Source organism: Chaetomium strumarium (genome assembly GCF_033439665.1).
Source record: "Chaetomium strumarium strain CBS 333.67 chromosome Unknown B0T15scaffold_4, whole genome shotgun sequence".
Classification (NCBI taxonomy): domain Eukaryota; kingdom Fungi; phylum Ascomycota; class Sordariomycetes; order Sordariales; family Chaetomiaceae; genus Chaetomium; species Chaetomium strumarium.
In genome coordinates this window covers 1580472-1594965 of record NW_026944432.1, presented here as the reverse complement: position 1 = coordinate 1594965, position 14494 = coordinate 1580472, and the positions used below count along the sequence as shown (strand labels likewise).

The 14494-nt window shown below is 56.8% G+C and overlaps 5 protein-coding genes across 5 annotated transcripts; 2 read left to right on the top strand and 3 right to left on the bottom strand.

Annotated features, from left to right (window-relative positions):
* Positions 1–24: 24 nt before the first annotated feature.
* Positions 25–1467, top strand: B0T15DRAFT_555727 (TLD-domain-containing protein; the record flags this gene model as incomplete). The annotated part of the gene is made up of 2 exons (XM_062870401.1): positions 25–981; positions 1042–1467. The coding sequence occupies exons 1-2, from the start codon at positions 373–375 to the stop codon at positions 1465–1467; spliced, it is 1035 nt and encodes a 344-aa protein (XP_062721282.1). The 5' UTR covers positions 25–372.
* Positions 1468–1991: 524 nt separating this feature from the next.
* B0T15DRAFT_199427 (kinase-like domain-containing protein) lies at positions 1992–3820 on the bottom strand. Its single transcript, XM_062862557.1, has 4 exons — positions 3394–3820; positions 3133–3328; positions 2690–3071; positions 1992–2633 (listed from the first exon to the last, which is right to left on the bottom strand). Exons 1-4 carry the CDS (start codon positions 3498–3500, stop codon positions 2257–2259), a joined length of 1062 nt encoding a protein of 353 aa, XP_062721281.1. The 5' UTR covers positions 3501–3820; the 3' UTR covers positions 1992–2256.
* Positions 3821–6601: 2781 nt separating this feature from the next.
* B0T15DRAFT_555721 (uncharacterized protein) lies at positions 6602–9837 on the bottom strand (the record flags this gene model as incomplete). Its single annotated transcript, XM_062870400.1, has 2 exons — positions 8887–9837; positions 6602–8827 (listed from the first exon to the last, which is right to left on the bottom strand). The coding sequence occupies exons 1-2, from the start codon at positions 9475–9477 to the stop codon at positions 6602–6604; spliced, it is 2817 nt and encodes a 938-aa protein (XP_062721280.1). The 5' UTR covers positions 9478–9837.
* Positions 9838–10510: 673 nt separating this feature from the next.
* On the top strand, positions 10511–10998 carry B0T15DRAFT_493658 (uncharacterized protein; the record flags this gene model as incomplete). The annotated part of the gene is made up of 3 exons (XM_062866957.1): positions 10511–10554; positions 10612–10884; positions 10941–10998. 3 exons carry the CDS (start codon positions 10511–10513, stop codon positions 10996–10998), a joined length of 375 nt encoding a protein of 124 aa, XP_062721279.1.
* Positions 10999–11246: 248 nt separating this feature from the next.
* On the bottom strand, positions 11247–13712 carry B0T15DRAFT_511405 (uncharacterized protein; the record flags this gene model as incomplete). Its single annotated transcript, XM_062867908.1, has 6 exons — positions 11247–11501; positions 11561–11637; positions 11707–12415; positions 12540–12680; positions 12782–13585; positions 13653–13712. The coding sequence occupies 6 exons, from the start codon at positions 13710–13712 to the stop codon at positions 11247–11249; spliced, it is 2046 nt and encodes a 681-aa protein (XP_062721278.1).
* Between the last annotated feature and the right edge of the window lie 782 nt (positions 13713–14494).

The window sequence follows — 14494 nt, the reverse complement described above, 5'->3', positions numbered from 1 at the left end:
CAGCGTTTCTTGGCAAGGCTGACACAGTCGCAACGGGTAGCTCTCTCGTACTTATCAGGCTGTTACAGTTGAACCACTGAGACAACGTTGCAGATCGTGCTTGACATTCAACATCTGTCTTCATAGTGACTGAACTACCTTAACGGCCGATTCATGGCAATTCCCGTCTTACTAAGACACGTCAATTGTGGCCTGTTACTGACGGCCTCCACGTTGACAGCCGATCAACACAGCTTCATCTGTTGATGAGGCAACCCGCCGTTCGCTTGTCGGAGCTTCAGCTATCGAAACATTCTGATCCGAGGTGCTGCCTTTAGCAAACAACGCCAACAATTACTTACAGTCCATCCAGACATAGAGATTACAGTAAAAATGACCTTCTACTCCTCTCATCTCAACCAACCCCTCCGTTCGCACCACTCTCCCGACTTCGACAGCTCCCCCGCTTCGTCCCCCGGCGCCATCACCCCACCGGGCGGTCCCGTCTCCCCAAGCTCTTCCACCTTCCTCTCCTCATCCGTCTCGAGCCTCTGGGGCGGCCTCGTGCGTCGCTTCTCGGGTGAACCCTCGGCGTCCGCCCGAATTCCTTCCGGTCTCCCGCACGCGCGCACGTTCGAACCCGACGGCGACGGTAAGGACAAGCCCAGCGGATACGGGAACGGCCTCGACAACGTTTACATCCCGACCCATCTCCTGCATGCCCGCCGCACCGCGTCACCGATGCCGCCACCACCGTTGGAGCCGCTACAATTGGTGGGGTTCTCCGAGGAGACAAGGCATGATGCGCGGCTGTTGACGAAGCCGATCGCAGAGGAGATACGTATCATGGTCCCGGCGCGGCTGGGAATTGTGGACGAGTGGCGGTTGGTGTATAGTCTGGAGCAAGACGGGGCCAGCCTGGCAACGCTGTTTGAAAAGTGCGCAAAATATCAGGGAAAGCGGGTTGGGTTTGTGTTGTGCGTGAAGGACTGTGAGGGTGGTGTGAGTAACCCGCCGTCTCAAACCGAAGTAGTATTCACCGCTGACTTCGATACCCACCAGCTCTTCGGCGCCTATCTTTCCGACCCGCCGCATCCCGCACCAAAATACTTCGGCACCGGCGAATGCTTCCTCTGGCGCGCCTCCGTCCTCTCCCCGCTCCCTCCTCCGCCATCGGCTATCGACAACCACCCCACCACCAACACGCGAACAGCCACGATCACTGCTGAGCAACCTTCTCGCTCGACAACCCCTCATTCAATCCGCTTCAAAGCCTTCCCATACTCGGGCATAAACGAGTACTACATGCTCTGTGAGCCACACTTCCTCTCGCTCGGCGCCGGCGATGGAAAGTATGGACTGTGGCTGGACGACTCGCTCGAGCGGGGCGTCAGTTCCACAAGCCAGACGTTCGGGAACGAGCCGCTGAGTGATGAAGGAGAAAAGTTCGGGGTGTTGGGTGTTGAAGTTTGGGTGATCGGTGCGTAGCGGATAAAACATAACGGCATCATCTACGAAGTATAGCCGTTCTTCTCGCCTGGGCGGTTAATTGGCACATGCTGGTTGGAGCAAGAGGCAAGGCATAATCGTGAGGAGTTGGCATCAACGGTGCGGGCAGGGTGGCGTTTCGGCGAATGGTCGATGTGGCATCTTCACTCAAAAACACTATATGACGTATCTGGAGTTGAAAAGGACATAAGGTACAGGGCGAACAGTCGGGACGGGAACTGGGATGAATGGTTACCATTTGTTTCTCGTCGTCTCTGGCAGTCGCCAATTTTGATGACTGCTCAAGGAAAGCTGGGTTCTCTGCCTAACATGGTAAAAGAGATGAGAAGGTTTGTTAGAAGGTTACAGGTTTCTCGAGTGTAGTACGACGGTATGGGTATTTCGGCTGATCATAGAACAAAAGATAATCGAATCCCTTTAGGGAACTGGGTAACGCCTTCCTGTGAAAACTCCAATACTGTCTAACAGGCTACAATAGATGGAAACGCAAAACCAACCTTTCACTTCCCTTGAGGCGACGGCCTACATATATTCATGATAGAAGAGGCACAACGTTGCCATCCATCTGTCGGGTGGTGCAAACCAAGGCTTCAGGTCTCCCATGCGTAAAACTTTCGACTACTCATTTCCCTGCTTATCCCGCCACCGTCCTCTACATCCTGAAGGTGAGAAAGAAAAATCGAGAAACGATGACCCGATATGAAGGACCTCAGCCCGCCTCATGAGACATGTTCCTTGCTCGTAACTGAGACAATGCCACCGCGACTCTCACCTCATAATCTCCTGGTAAATCAGCTGCTTCAGCTGCTCCTTGCTGAGATTATCCTTGTGCTTGTCAAAGTCAAAGAATTCCTCAGGGATAGGCGGGGCCGTTGGCTCGTCATCCGGGTCATGGTAGGGCTCGAGGTACGGGTGCTTGAGCGCCTCTTCCACCGTGATACGTTTGACGGGGTTGAAGGCGAGGAGCTTCTCAAGAAGGTCGAGAGCCAGTTCTGACGTGTTCGGGAACAGTGTCCGGAAGGGCACTTTCTTCTTGAAAGGCAGTGAGCGGATGTACTCTCGCGCGCGGCGTGACTTGATGCCGTAGTAGTCCTCCATCGTCGGCGTTCCCAGGACGTCCAGGATCAAGGTGAGTTGGTGATGGTCTATGTGCGAGAGTCAGTATCGAACGGACTGGAGTTTTAGGATGCAAACCACATACAGTCCTTGCCAGGGAACAGTGGCTTGCCGCTAAGCATTTCTGCAAGAATGCAGCCGACCGACCAGACATCGATCGCCTTGGTGTACTCCTTGAAGGTCAACATGATCTCGGGGGCACGATACCAACGGGTGGCCACGTATTCCGTCATGAAGCCCGAATTGTCCTCCTGTGACGCCGCCGACCTGGCCAGCCCAAAGTCGCAAACTTTGAGATCGCAATTAGCGTTCAACAATAAGTTGGACGGCTTCAGATCGCGATGGAGCACGTTGGCTGAGTGCATCGCCTTGAGAGCGCGCAGGGTCTGGTAGATGAAATACTGGCAGTGATCGTCCGAGAGTTCTTGAGTACGGATCACGCGATGCATGTCGGTTTCCATGAGCTCCTGATGGGTTGTATGAGTGACTGAAGAGAGGATATCAAAAGTCACCGAGAGGCCACCATACCTGGATCAAATAAACCTCGTTGAAGGTTTCATAACTCCGAGGCTTCTGGATATCAAGGATCGAGATGATGTTCTCATGGTTGAAATACCGCAACAGCTTCATCTCGCGCAGTGTCCGCAGACAAAACATGGAATGATCGAATGGGGTGATCTTCTTGATGGCAACCTTCTGTCCGGAGGGCTTGTGGATCGCGGAACTATTCGAGACGGTCAGATTCTACCTCGACTCAGACCACCGGCGCCACCTAGACTCAGAGCATACCACACGACTCCATATGCACCTTCGCCGACGACATCCTGGATGTCATACTGCTCGCTGACATTGAAGGAAATCTTCCGAGCTCCACCTCTATTCTGCGCGTTACTCATGGTTGCACGTTGTCTTGAGCTTGCGGTGCTTTCTCGATGCGACAGCCGGTAGTACAAGTTGGCAACTGCTGAGCTGAATGTTGCAGCTTGCTGAGAGCAAGAAGTAGCCTAGCTCGGTCGGCAGAGTGTCGGGTACTTGTGTCGTCGAAAGCCGGCCAATGTGCCCGGAATATCAACAAACGCTGCCCCTGTCGCTGACGTTTTTCTTTATGGGAGCTGACGCGAGATGTCACTTTCCAGACAGAAGCACGCCGAAACGGAAGGCCCGTTGGCCAGTTGGGAATTCTTTGTTTGAAGAAGGGTGGCCGGCCCTCGTGGTCTCGGGCTCAGATTTGGGGCTAGAGCTGTTCCAAGCAACTATCGCAAGTTAGCTACACAGTGAGCAGCCAACAGCAAGAAAACGGCATGCAGCGGAAGGTCGGTCTGAACAGAGACTGACGCCAGCAGTTACCGCTTAGGGGAACAGCTAGATCGCGGGAGAAGGTAAGGGGCTCAGCTGCCAGAGGTCAACTAGCTTTCTCCAGAATTGCAGGTGCTCAATGGCGGCGGTCAGGGGTCAAGCGCTCCCCTACAGAGAACTCCAGGGGCCGATATGCTTCTAGAAGCTCCAATCGAACACGCCAGACGGAACAGACCGGAGGGAAGCTCACGCTTGAGGCTATCAACCAGTGGGGTGGCGGGAGGACGGGGACTGGCGATCAGACGCTTCGTCTACACCTTTCGGGGCTCCCCCGGTTCCAAACTCGAGGAGCTGCGACTAAGCTCCCTGAAGCTCGGGACTGACCACACTTCACTGCGAGGGCAGTGCAGCGGCTTGTATCGACATGACCAGAACTTTTGACCAGTTGTCCAGCTTCTCGGAAGCAAAGCACGCAGATCACAACGCCGCTATCGCGAATGCCCCAACTATGGTGTTTTGCTCTGGTCAAGCGGGGTTCCTTAGAGGTCGAGGAGGGGCAAGGCAAGGGGACGGTTTCAAAAAAATCAGAAATAAAACAATGGAAGGAAATAACAAAACAATGATCCAGTCTCCCACACATGCGCACACAAGGATTTACGTACCTGAACTTTGCAAATGAAAGTTAGGGTTGAGCGGACTGTCAGAGACAGCAAGACGGCGGAGGTGAATGCAATCTTCAGACGGCGCGCGACAGAGTGCCCCGCTTTCTGGGCTGGGCCGACCTAACAGTCTTAGGACTGGGACGAAATGAACGGATGGCCTGAGCGCGAGCTCTCGTTGACGTCGACAGCAGACGCAAAAGCCAAAGTATCTTCGCAGAGACAGCACAGGAATGTGGAGAGGATCCGAAGCTTGCCGTCAACGAGAAAGAGGAGGTCGTGTTGTAGAAGAACGGAAAGGGAGCTTGGCAGCCCATCCCTGGATCTGGGCCCCTCTCACTGGCGGGGGATGGAGGTGACATGCGGCAGGGGCTATTGGTGGGTCCCTACCAGTACCAGTTCTGGATGTTGGGTGGGTGTCGCGTTGGGCGCCGTCACTCCGATTGCGAGCAGCAAACCTGAGAAACGCTTCACTACACAGTAGCCTACAACACACAATAGGTCGGCCCTCATCCGCCTCGAAGGATCGGTCACAGTAAGAGGGCCACTCCGGCCTCTTTCTGAAATCATCAAGTGAGCCCAGAACGTAAGCGACCAACTAGGTGGCCCGTGCCGTTGGCTAAGGATCGATGGTGATTCCGGAAGCTCCGCCTTTACAGAACTTTATCACACAGAGCACTCGGACGGAGCGGCGTAACCGGGCTGCAAACCCACCTAGGGGACGAGCCGGGCCACCGGCAGTTCACTCGCGATGGACGAGCGCTTAAACAATCAAACTGAGAGACCTGTCGTGATGTCGCCGGAAAGTTGTACAAATATCCAATGTTTATTTTCCTCGACCCCTAACTCCCGACTTTTCACCATCATGAGTGTATGCCCCCGAACTTCGCGCCGACAACCTCGCGCGCCATATCACGGACAGCATTATCACACTTGTCGCACTGCATCCCCTCCGGCATGCTAAATTCGTCCCATGGTTCACATCCACCAAGCAAGGCCCTCACATGAGGTGAGCAGATGAAAGAGGGCTGGAGGGTAGGGCCCGCATGATACAATATCCCGAACGGCCCAACGGGCACACCAATTAAACGCCGGGAAGACCTGCCATTGCAGTAACCGCTTGTTTGGCGTGCGCTCTGGTGGCACGAGTTAGGCCCCACTTTTCTCCTTTCTCTTCGGCGGCTGTCTCAAACCTGAAGCTGCCAATGATCGCGGGCTACTGTTTCAACTTCTAAGGGCTATGGGCCAGGACACTGTTTCGGTCGCCCGGCAGGTTGTGACCGCTTGCTGCGGACCACTTAAGAAACGACAGAGAGAAGCGCACTTTCGGGGTTGGTTTCAAAAACGACCAATTGAGATGTTGAGATGTGACTTGGCCCCAATACCCGAGGGCTGTGCTGCCCCCCTTGTTGCGCCTACTGGTGTCGGCAAGGTAGGTATGTACCTATTCAATCCTCATGAGACGAACAGCCCGATTGCCTTGTCCCGCAGATCTCCAGTTGACGTTGCCCTTGCATCGGATGTCAAAGAACCGGCATTGCATGCGGAAGAACCGCACCTTTCTGTCATGACCCCTGAGGCCTGGTCTGCTGGCCTGGTGGGCCGCCAAGTTGCTGTTTTCGGGCGGAAATGTCAAAGACCCCAAGGTGTGAGGCCGGCCATGGTCTCTGTAACCAGAAGATGACAACCGCGGGGCCTGGTTGGGAGACTTCAGAAAAAGTGAAGTATCTAGAGGATGAGAGATCGGAAAGGAATGTTACAGTCTACAGCAAGCTTCAACAGAGCACCGGTCAAGGCCGAAGCTCGTCAGTGGGTTGGAATACGCACAAGAAAAAAGGAAAGAAGGGCATGGTTTCCAAGGACTTGCATTTCCTTTCTCTTCTCTCGAGCCTTTGGTTGTAATATCTATTCATCGACACAAACATTACCTATACGCCAACACAGAAAGATAGTGCCCATGCTACCACAAGACTTCCTCATTGGACAACCTGTTCGGTTGCAACTATCAGCATCATATACATTCATCCCATACGCGCCGGCCATCAGATACTGACCTTCTCCCTCAATGTCCCCATCCACTGCTGATAGCTCATTCCCTGATCCGCCCGGTCCTCCACCAAGAGCGTCTGGGCCCACAGTTTGAGGTTCGGCTCACCGTCCTCGCGCACGATGTACAAATGCGGGAGGATGATGCTGCCCACTCCCTTCGACTTATGGTCCCGGCTCTTCTGAACGACAGCGCGCACCCGCTCGTTGAAATCGTTGTCCAACTCCGGCAGCGAGCCCTTGCCGACGCGCAGCTGCGTCCGATCCGCCACGCCGAAGACGTCGATGAGAAGCTGCGGTACAGCATCACGCCCGACCCAGAGGAACTGTGTCTGGCCGTCATCGATGAGGTAGAGGCCGTACGAGACAAACCTCTCGGATGACAGATTTAGAGGCGGGGGGAGGACGATCTGGCTGGTCTCGGGGTCGGGTACACCCGCGTTGTCGGGCATATCATGAAGAGAGTACAGCCGTGGATAGATGTACTGAATCAGCAGGGGTAGAGGCAGAGTCGACAGCAGGGCAAGAGCCGCGGACCTGAGATCGGAGGGGATCTGCGCCGACTTCCTGAGGCCCACATGCTTGATCAGTCCGAGGAACAAGGCGGGGAGGCCACGCAGGTTGGATGGGAACTGCAGGCCGCCACCCATGCTGCCGCCGGCCAATTCTTTCCTGAAAGTCTGCAGGAGCTCGGTGACCTTGCTCTGAAGAAGGTCTCGGGCCGACTCGAGGCCGTTACTGAGCGCCCTCTCGACAGCCTTGTGAGTGAAGTACGTGGTAATGGCACACTGGTCGGCCGAGGCGTAGACGTCGGCTAGGTTGGTAGTTGTTGGCAGGGCAAGCGTCATGACGCGGATACGGCGCTCGCCATTGCATGTTGTGTGCAGCACGGCTGTCTGCAGGCAGACGACGTTCTTGGTCAAATTCTCATCAATAGCCACCTCGACCACATAGCACTGGTCGCGAGGGAAGGCAGGGAAGGCACACAAATCGGAACTCCTGTTGAAGAAGTTGCCGTAGAAGGTGCTCATGCGCAGCCCAGTGGTAGCCCGGACACGGAGGACGGCTTCCAGTCCGATCTCTGATGAGAGATAGTCGCTAAACTCGGAAGCGAACTTGATGGCGTCCTCGGGTCGGCCGGCATTCCAGCCCGGATAGAACCAAGTTTGGCCACCCGTGTACCTCGGGAGGTTGCTCAGCGATGCCACATCCTGGTACTGGGACGAAAAGAGGAACATATCGATCGAAACCTGGTTCTTCGAACACTCCACGGCAAAGCTCTTGTAGAAACTGCTAGCCGTCTGCAGCAGGCCGCTCTCCTTGGACGTGCCCAGCAACTTCTTGTCCTCGCGCATGTCGAGCTTGCCGTAGCCCACGTTCGGCAGCGATGCGCTGAGAACCACAATCTTGCCTCCGAGAGGGGAGATGAGCTTGTGCCCCGCCCTAAGCGCAGAACCCATGCAAGATCCGTTATTCTGGTTGTTGACGAACATCTCCGGGAGCTTGGTCAGGAAATTCTCGATGCTGCTGCGGCACTCGGTCAGGGGGACTAGCAATTCTTGGGGAACTGGCAGGAAGGGCTCGTCCAAATCGCTGACCACAAGCATGCTGGTCTCCCCGTTCTCGTCGGTGTCCCTGGGCACGGAGAAGTAGTGCAGGCTTGAGTCGACTGCGATGAAGCCGAGCCGGGTGCGCCGATCGGCATTCGGGATCCTGTTAAGGCTGTCCAGAATGGTCCGGGCGCTTGTGGCGAGGAGACCAGTCGACACGGCAGCATAACTGACATCGAAAAGGAAGAGGTACACTAAAGGTTGCGGAGGCCGGACCATATACTCTTGCGGCGCAACAAATTCGACAACGGCGTGGTTCAGCTCGTGTCGCTGCCATCGGTCAACAGTCTTCTGGGAGGCGGCGTCCCAGTCGAAGGCCTGCGGCACATCGTTGGTGAGGTTGCACATGTTGCAGCGCCACCGGTGACCGTGGTCCAGGAAGGTCACGAACGGGTTGATGTAGGATCTACATCTCCGGCAACGCGAGATAACCTGATCTTGGACGATGGGAACGGGGTCGTCTAAATCATGAAGAGCCGCATAAGGTTGGATGATCAGGGCAAAAGGCAGCTTGCTCTTCTTGAGCAGGGAGTGCGTCGTCGGAACGGCGTTCAAGGTCGATCGCACGTACTTGGGATGGCAGTTCGCATCGGGCGAAGGCGTGACGCTCGTCTGTGATTGCAAGTCAACACGGATTGTGACATCCACAGTTTCGGGAGGGTTCGACATACATTCGGAGGCAAGATGATAGGCGGCGGAGGGAGATCTAACTCGGAGACATTGAAGGGCTGGTTGAGGAGATCGGTCGGGTAGAGCTGGTTCAAGGGACCGGCCCTCGCCTGCGGCGGAAGCTGCTGGGGTTGTTGCGGCCCGGGACCAAGGTTCATGGCCGACATTCCCGAGGTAAGACCGGCGACACCGACCGGCGCCGGGGGAGCTCCGGCGGCCGGATACGGCTCCGGAGCTGGATAGCCTCCCAGGGGAGCTGGTTGCGCCATGCCGTAGGGCTGCTGTGGCTGGGCGCCGTAGACAGCGGGCTGGACGTCCGTTTGCGGATAGCCTCCATATGCCGGCGCAGGGGCTCCAAACTGGCCCACCGGTTGTGCCTGACCACCCGGTACCGCATTCCCCCCCACACCAACTTCGAAGGCGCCGGCGGCATATGCTCTCTTCTTTTTCTTGCCATGGTCCGCGGGGTGATGTGCGCCGGCAGGCGGGGGCGGGGAAACGGCCGGGTTCGCATAACCTTGATCGGGATACGGAGCTTGCTCCCCAGCTTGCTGGGCCGGATACTGGCCGTAGCCGTCTTGCGGAGCCGACATGGTGAGCGCGGCCGTGCACTAGGTACAGTAGCGCGTGTCCGTATGATCAAATTGGTGTGCCCGCAATGCAGCCTCGACAACGGTGCCAGCGATTGTGTGTTGGTGCGATGTAGTCGTAACCTGGGAACAGAAGTTTGGCAGGCCCGGGAATTGGACAAGGTGTCGTCGGTAGGCGGATGGTGGCGGGCTGTGGAGCAAGCTTCGGTTTGGCGCCTAAGTACCCGCGCAGTGCAGGGGTTGGAGCTTCTGTCCTAACAGATTTGGCGGAGGGCCTGACTACGGTTCGCGACGCTGCTGCCCGTGACGGAGCTAGGAGCGCACTGTGTACTGGAATTGTGGCTGGTGCGGTGACCGCACGTGATAAAGCAGGTAAGTTAAGCTATCGTTGCCAAGTTATCCGAAGACTCTTTAAATGCATACACTAACGTCAAGTTCAATCTAGAAGTCCCGTGCACGATTGTGGATACCACATGACACATGCTGAGTGTAAGATTTCAGTATTTGTAAGATACGGTGTAACGGTAAGTAAGGTAATCATAACACGATGTTATCTAAGTTCCAAGATTGACAACGCCCGCTTCCCGCGCCGACAGGTACGCAGCTGGTGGTGAAACAGTGGGCTTCGGAGGCTCGGAAATATCGGCAGCATTTGAGGCCGCCACCTGTGGGCCTGTGATGGATGTTCTTCTGGGCCTATGACGCGGCTAAACAGTAGTTTTGGAATGGCAAGCCTGAGGACTGCATGTAAGTACAGTAGCCGCCGCTGGATCGAGATAATGTTGGTCCTTGCCGCGGCACTGCTTCTTATTAGTCCACCTCTCGTGGTGCCTAGGTGCAGTGTAGCTTGCAACAACCACGAGCTCTGTCAGACTGATACCTTCTTGAATACCGAGTAAGAGAGCAGAGCTTCAACAACTCGAAATTTAGGACACGATCTCCAACTCTGAGCGAGTTGCCAGAGCAGTTCGACAATAAAGATACTTGACACTCAATTGCACCTTCCAATCAAGTCCACTGCCCACAGAGCGCCGTCATGGCTTGGAGACAGAAGTCGCAGACCCCGCCTTCAACGGTAAAGTCGGTATCACCCGGCCGCCCTACATTCCAGAACGGCCTGGTTAACGTCCATCACAGACAGCTTCTTCCTCTGCTCATCACACTCGTCGTACTCGGCTTGATGGCCGTGGTCTGCTACCAAGTCTACGTGTCCTGGGTCAAAATCCAGGCGCAGGCGCGCCAGCAGATGGGCGAGAGCGTGGTCTTTAGTAGGGAGGGGGTGCGCGTCAATGTGCAGGACATAGGATCCGAGTCGTACCTGGACAGGACGCAGCGCTGGTTCGTCAAGGCGTGGAATCTTGGCACGACACCCAGCGCTCAGGAGCACGAAGAGGGTGCGAGGCGGAGGAGGTACGTTAAAAGAGCACACATCAGGTTCGCCTGGCCGTGGCTAACAGTACGGGTAGGAACGTCCTCGCAAAACTGAAATCAGGCGAGAGGCACCACGACCACCATCACGAATGAGGCATGCGCTGGGCTCCGGCGACCTGAAGTTCTGGGGTGATCGCAAGAAAGGGATTGTCCAAGATTGCGTTGGTCCGGTTTCCACTGTTTCAGCGATGGGGATATGCAGGAGGGTCTCATTTCAAGCGTGAGCACTCGATGTGAGGCTCGTAGGCATTACTCATGCGGCAGGCGAATTAGTGGTGTTCCAACACCCCAGCCCGTTACGCCGTGACAGCTAAAGCAAGAAAAGCACATCCGCATCCATCTCACACGGAGACCCACTCCGTCATTGCGGGTTGCGCAGCCTCCCCCGACGAACCGGGCGGCCTGCGCTGGTTCTGGTGTAGCTGCTCCTGCTGCATGCCTTCCAGCTGGGTGAAGGCGTTGGTGCCAGGAACTGGCGAGAGCGGGGTCACGGCCCTCGCGGACGACAATAGCTTTTCAAAGTTCTGCGCCATCGGGTACGGCCTCGCCAGAAGGCCGTCCGAGCGGATGAGCAATGAGGGAACACGGACTTGGAGCTATCCCTCTGTTTAGTGAGAGTACCATCTGGGCAGAGCGAAGTCGAGCGAGCGCTTACCTGGGATATGATATGCGCGTACTTGATACCGAGTGCTTCGGCGATGTACTTGAGCCTGCCTCTGGTGTAGGCTCGTTCTGACCAGACGAATTGTCAGCTTCTCATAATGTTCTAGGTCGGATTTTGCGGAGAGCAGAGAAACTTACGTGCATCAGTCGTATAATCCTGCGTCATCACACACGCCAGCGGCCAAGTCAGGAAGTACCCGGCCAGGCCCTTGAGCCCATACTCGTCGCCGCACGCAAAGGCCGCCGCCGGCCCGTCCTCCGGGAACAATTCCCTCGTCTTGGTGTGCCAGCCCAGGTGGAATGGAACAGATGCCAGGATATCGGCAATCGTATCCACACAGATCCTCGTGGCGGCGGCGTACGTGGGGGTCGTCCGGTAGTCCACGGGCGAGCACACCCACGCGGCACATCGAACAGCGACAGACATGAGAATGAGTCTCGTTGTCCGCGCCTGGTTCCAGATGCCTGCAATAGGAAAGTCGTGGTACAGGTCCACGCGGCCCGGGAACACTTCGGCCTCGGAGTAGTCGTTGCCGCCACCGGGGACGCCAAGTTCGTGGTGCTGCCAACACAGTGTCTTGGGTTTCCAAGTGGGCGGCACAGAGCGCATCCAGGCGGCAACCTCCTCGTCCAGAGCCTGCGCCCGGTGCATAAGGTCCTGTACCAGCCTGATATTCTCCGGGGTGCGGGCGGCGCTGGCTATGACGCGCGTGATCTCGGCACGCAGCTCGCCCGCCTTGAGGCCGAGGCGTTGCAACTCGGCCGCCGTCGGCTCCATGACGGCGTCTTGGATCCACCACTCTGCACCCATGACTGGGGCGGTGCCAGAGGAAAGCGTGAGGATGATCTGATCCAGGTCAGCCACTGGCCCGGCTGAAAAGGGGAGGGAGAATGTGGGGTGATAGTAAGAGGAGGAGGGGTGTGGGTGGGGCGGGGGGGGGGGGGGGGGGGGGTTTTGCGCCTGAACTTACAAGCTGTGTCCTGACGGACACCCACAACTGCAACCCGATCTTGGATTTCAACTGACTCCGCCCGCGCGCCTTAACAATCTGTATCGCTCCCTCGATGTGCGAGCCCCAGGCCAGGTTGCCGAGTTTCGTGGCCGTGATATTCTGCTCGCCACATCATCAGCCACGCCTGTTCCTCCGCTAGGTAATCTCAACCCAGGCTCAAACAGCTGACCCGAGGCCAGAAGGTTCAGCAGCCCACTCACCTCGAACATGCCCAATAACAACACTGCCGCCAGCACCCCATCACTCTTCCACCTCTCCGGGTCCGCTAGCGCAGCCTGGGTGGCCCTCAGCGCCTTGCTGTACTCGACAAACGCCTTGCCCAGACAGGACTTCAGCCCCTCTCCTCCCCCCGCTCCTCCTCCTCCTCCCCGACCTGCCCCGCCCAAGCCGGGACTGAGAAAAGAAGTCCTGTTCCCCAACGAAGCCAGGGCACACGCGTTGAAGGCATGCTCGAGATGCATCTCCCGCTTGTCCCCCGTTTGCTGCATTAGGGGCATCAGATAGTCCAGAAACCCGCTCCTGCCCTCCTCGCGGGAGGAGATCACGAAGTTTGCGACAAAGTGGCAGGGAGCGAGCTCCTCCGGCGGGATGTGGATTGGGGTGGGGGCGAGGAACGGGGCGGCCTGTTGGGAATGTCGTCGCTGGTGCGTGGAAAGCACTTTCTTCGAGGATGAGGCTGAGGATGGGGACGAGGATGAGGGTGAGGGTGCAGAGCTGGTGGTGATCGTGATGGTGTTCTTGGTGGCACCTCCTGGGGTGGTTGGGGTGGCCGTAAGAGAATCCGAAGAGGAAGGGGAGGAGGAGGAGCTGGAGGCCGATGGTGGAGGGGTCGATTTGGATTTCTTGCTGCCCTTGGCGTTGCGTCTTGAGGTGGTGATCTTCAGCGCTCGCCGCTTGGCAGCGAGGTTCTCGATGCGGAGGACGAGGTCGAACTCGTCCTTGTAGCCCGGGCATTGCCGGCGTGCTTTGGCGCACTGGTTGCAGGTTGGCTTTGTTTCGTCGCACTGGGAATGGAGTTGTCAGGAATACATGGTTGCAGTCAACCCGGGGGGAGGGGCTGGCAGGGCATACTTTGATACGCCGGGTCCGGCACATCTGGCAGCCCTTGGAGGGCTTCCCGCAGTACACCATGGCTGACCGGAGCTCTAGATGGTGGACAGTGCGGGTAAAACTATGGGGTGAGCAAGTTGGGTTGGAGAAGGCCGACGAGAGCAGGCGCTATCCCCTCTTTGCTGTGTATAGTTAATAGTATATTCTCGAGTCGTGTTGTGAGGTATAGGTAGGTGAAAGGAGGCAAAAAAAGCAAGCGTGTAAGTGACGCGCCCGGACGGGTTTCTGTGCCGGCAGCTCTTCCGAGGTGCATCTGCCGGCATGAAACGGGGCCTGGGTCTTGGCGCGAGGCTTCTGGCGCCGTGGTTCCCTGTGAGGGCTTCCTTCAGGTGAAGGTCGATGGGAGCCGAGGTCAAAGAGGGTTTTAAACGCACAAGACAACTTGAAGCCTGTGGTGAAGGGCGTCGCAGCCTCGATATAAGTGGATGGTCAGCTGCATGAGAGCGAAGCAGGAATCCTCCCACTGGCCCCCTTTCCAACCGACTGTAATAAGGCTGACAAGGTCACTCCGAAGAACTGCAGTCGCTCTCCGCAGCCGATTGAGGTGGGTAAGGTAGTTTACACTACGGAGTAGACCGATCACACCAGTGTTTAGTCTTGGGCCACAACGGGTCTTTCCGTTCCAAGTGTTTCCAAACGCTCTACTACGGAGCTATGCAGGTGAAAGCTCAACAGCAGTGTTGGGGCACCGCCAAGCGCTGGCTATCCCCTTCCTGCGCTGAGAAGCGCTTGGCGCAGATCTCCTTGCACTCTTGCAGACTAGAATGAGTGGTGCTTGGAGCTGTGATGGGGCCTGGACCACT

Excerpts from the sequence above, each read along its gene's own strand:
- B0T15DRAFT_199427 (XM_062862557.1), bottom strand. The coding sequence starts at position 3,500 with ATGAGTAACGCGCAGAATAGAGGTGGAGCTCGGAAGATTTCCTTCAAT. Across the intron at positions 3,072-3,132 it reads ACGAGGTTTATTTGATCCAG|GAGCTCATGGAAACCGACAT; the intron begins GTATGGTGGCCT and ends ACAACCCATCAG. Across the intron at positions 2,634-2,689 it reads ACTGTTCCCTGGCAAGGACT|ACCATCACCAACTCACCTTG; the intron begins GTATGTGGTTTG and ends TCTCGCACATAG.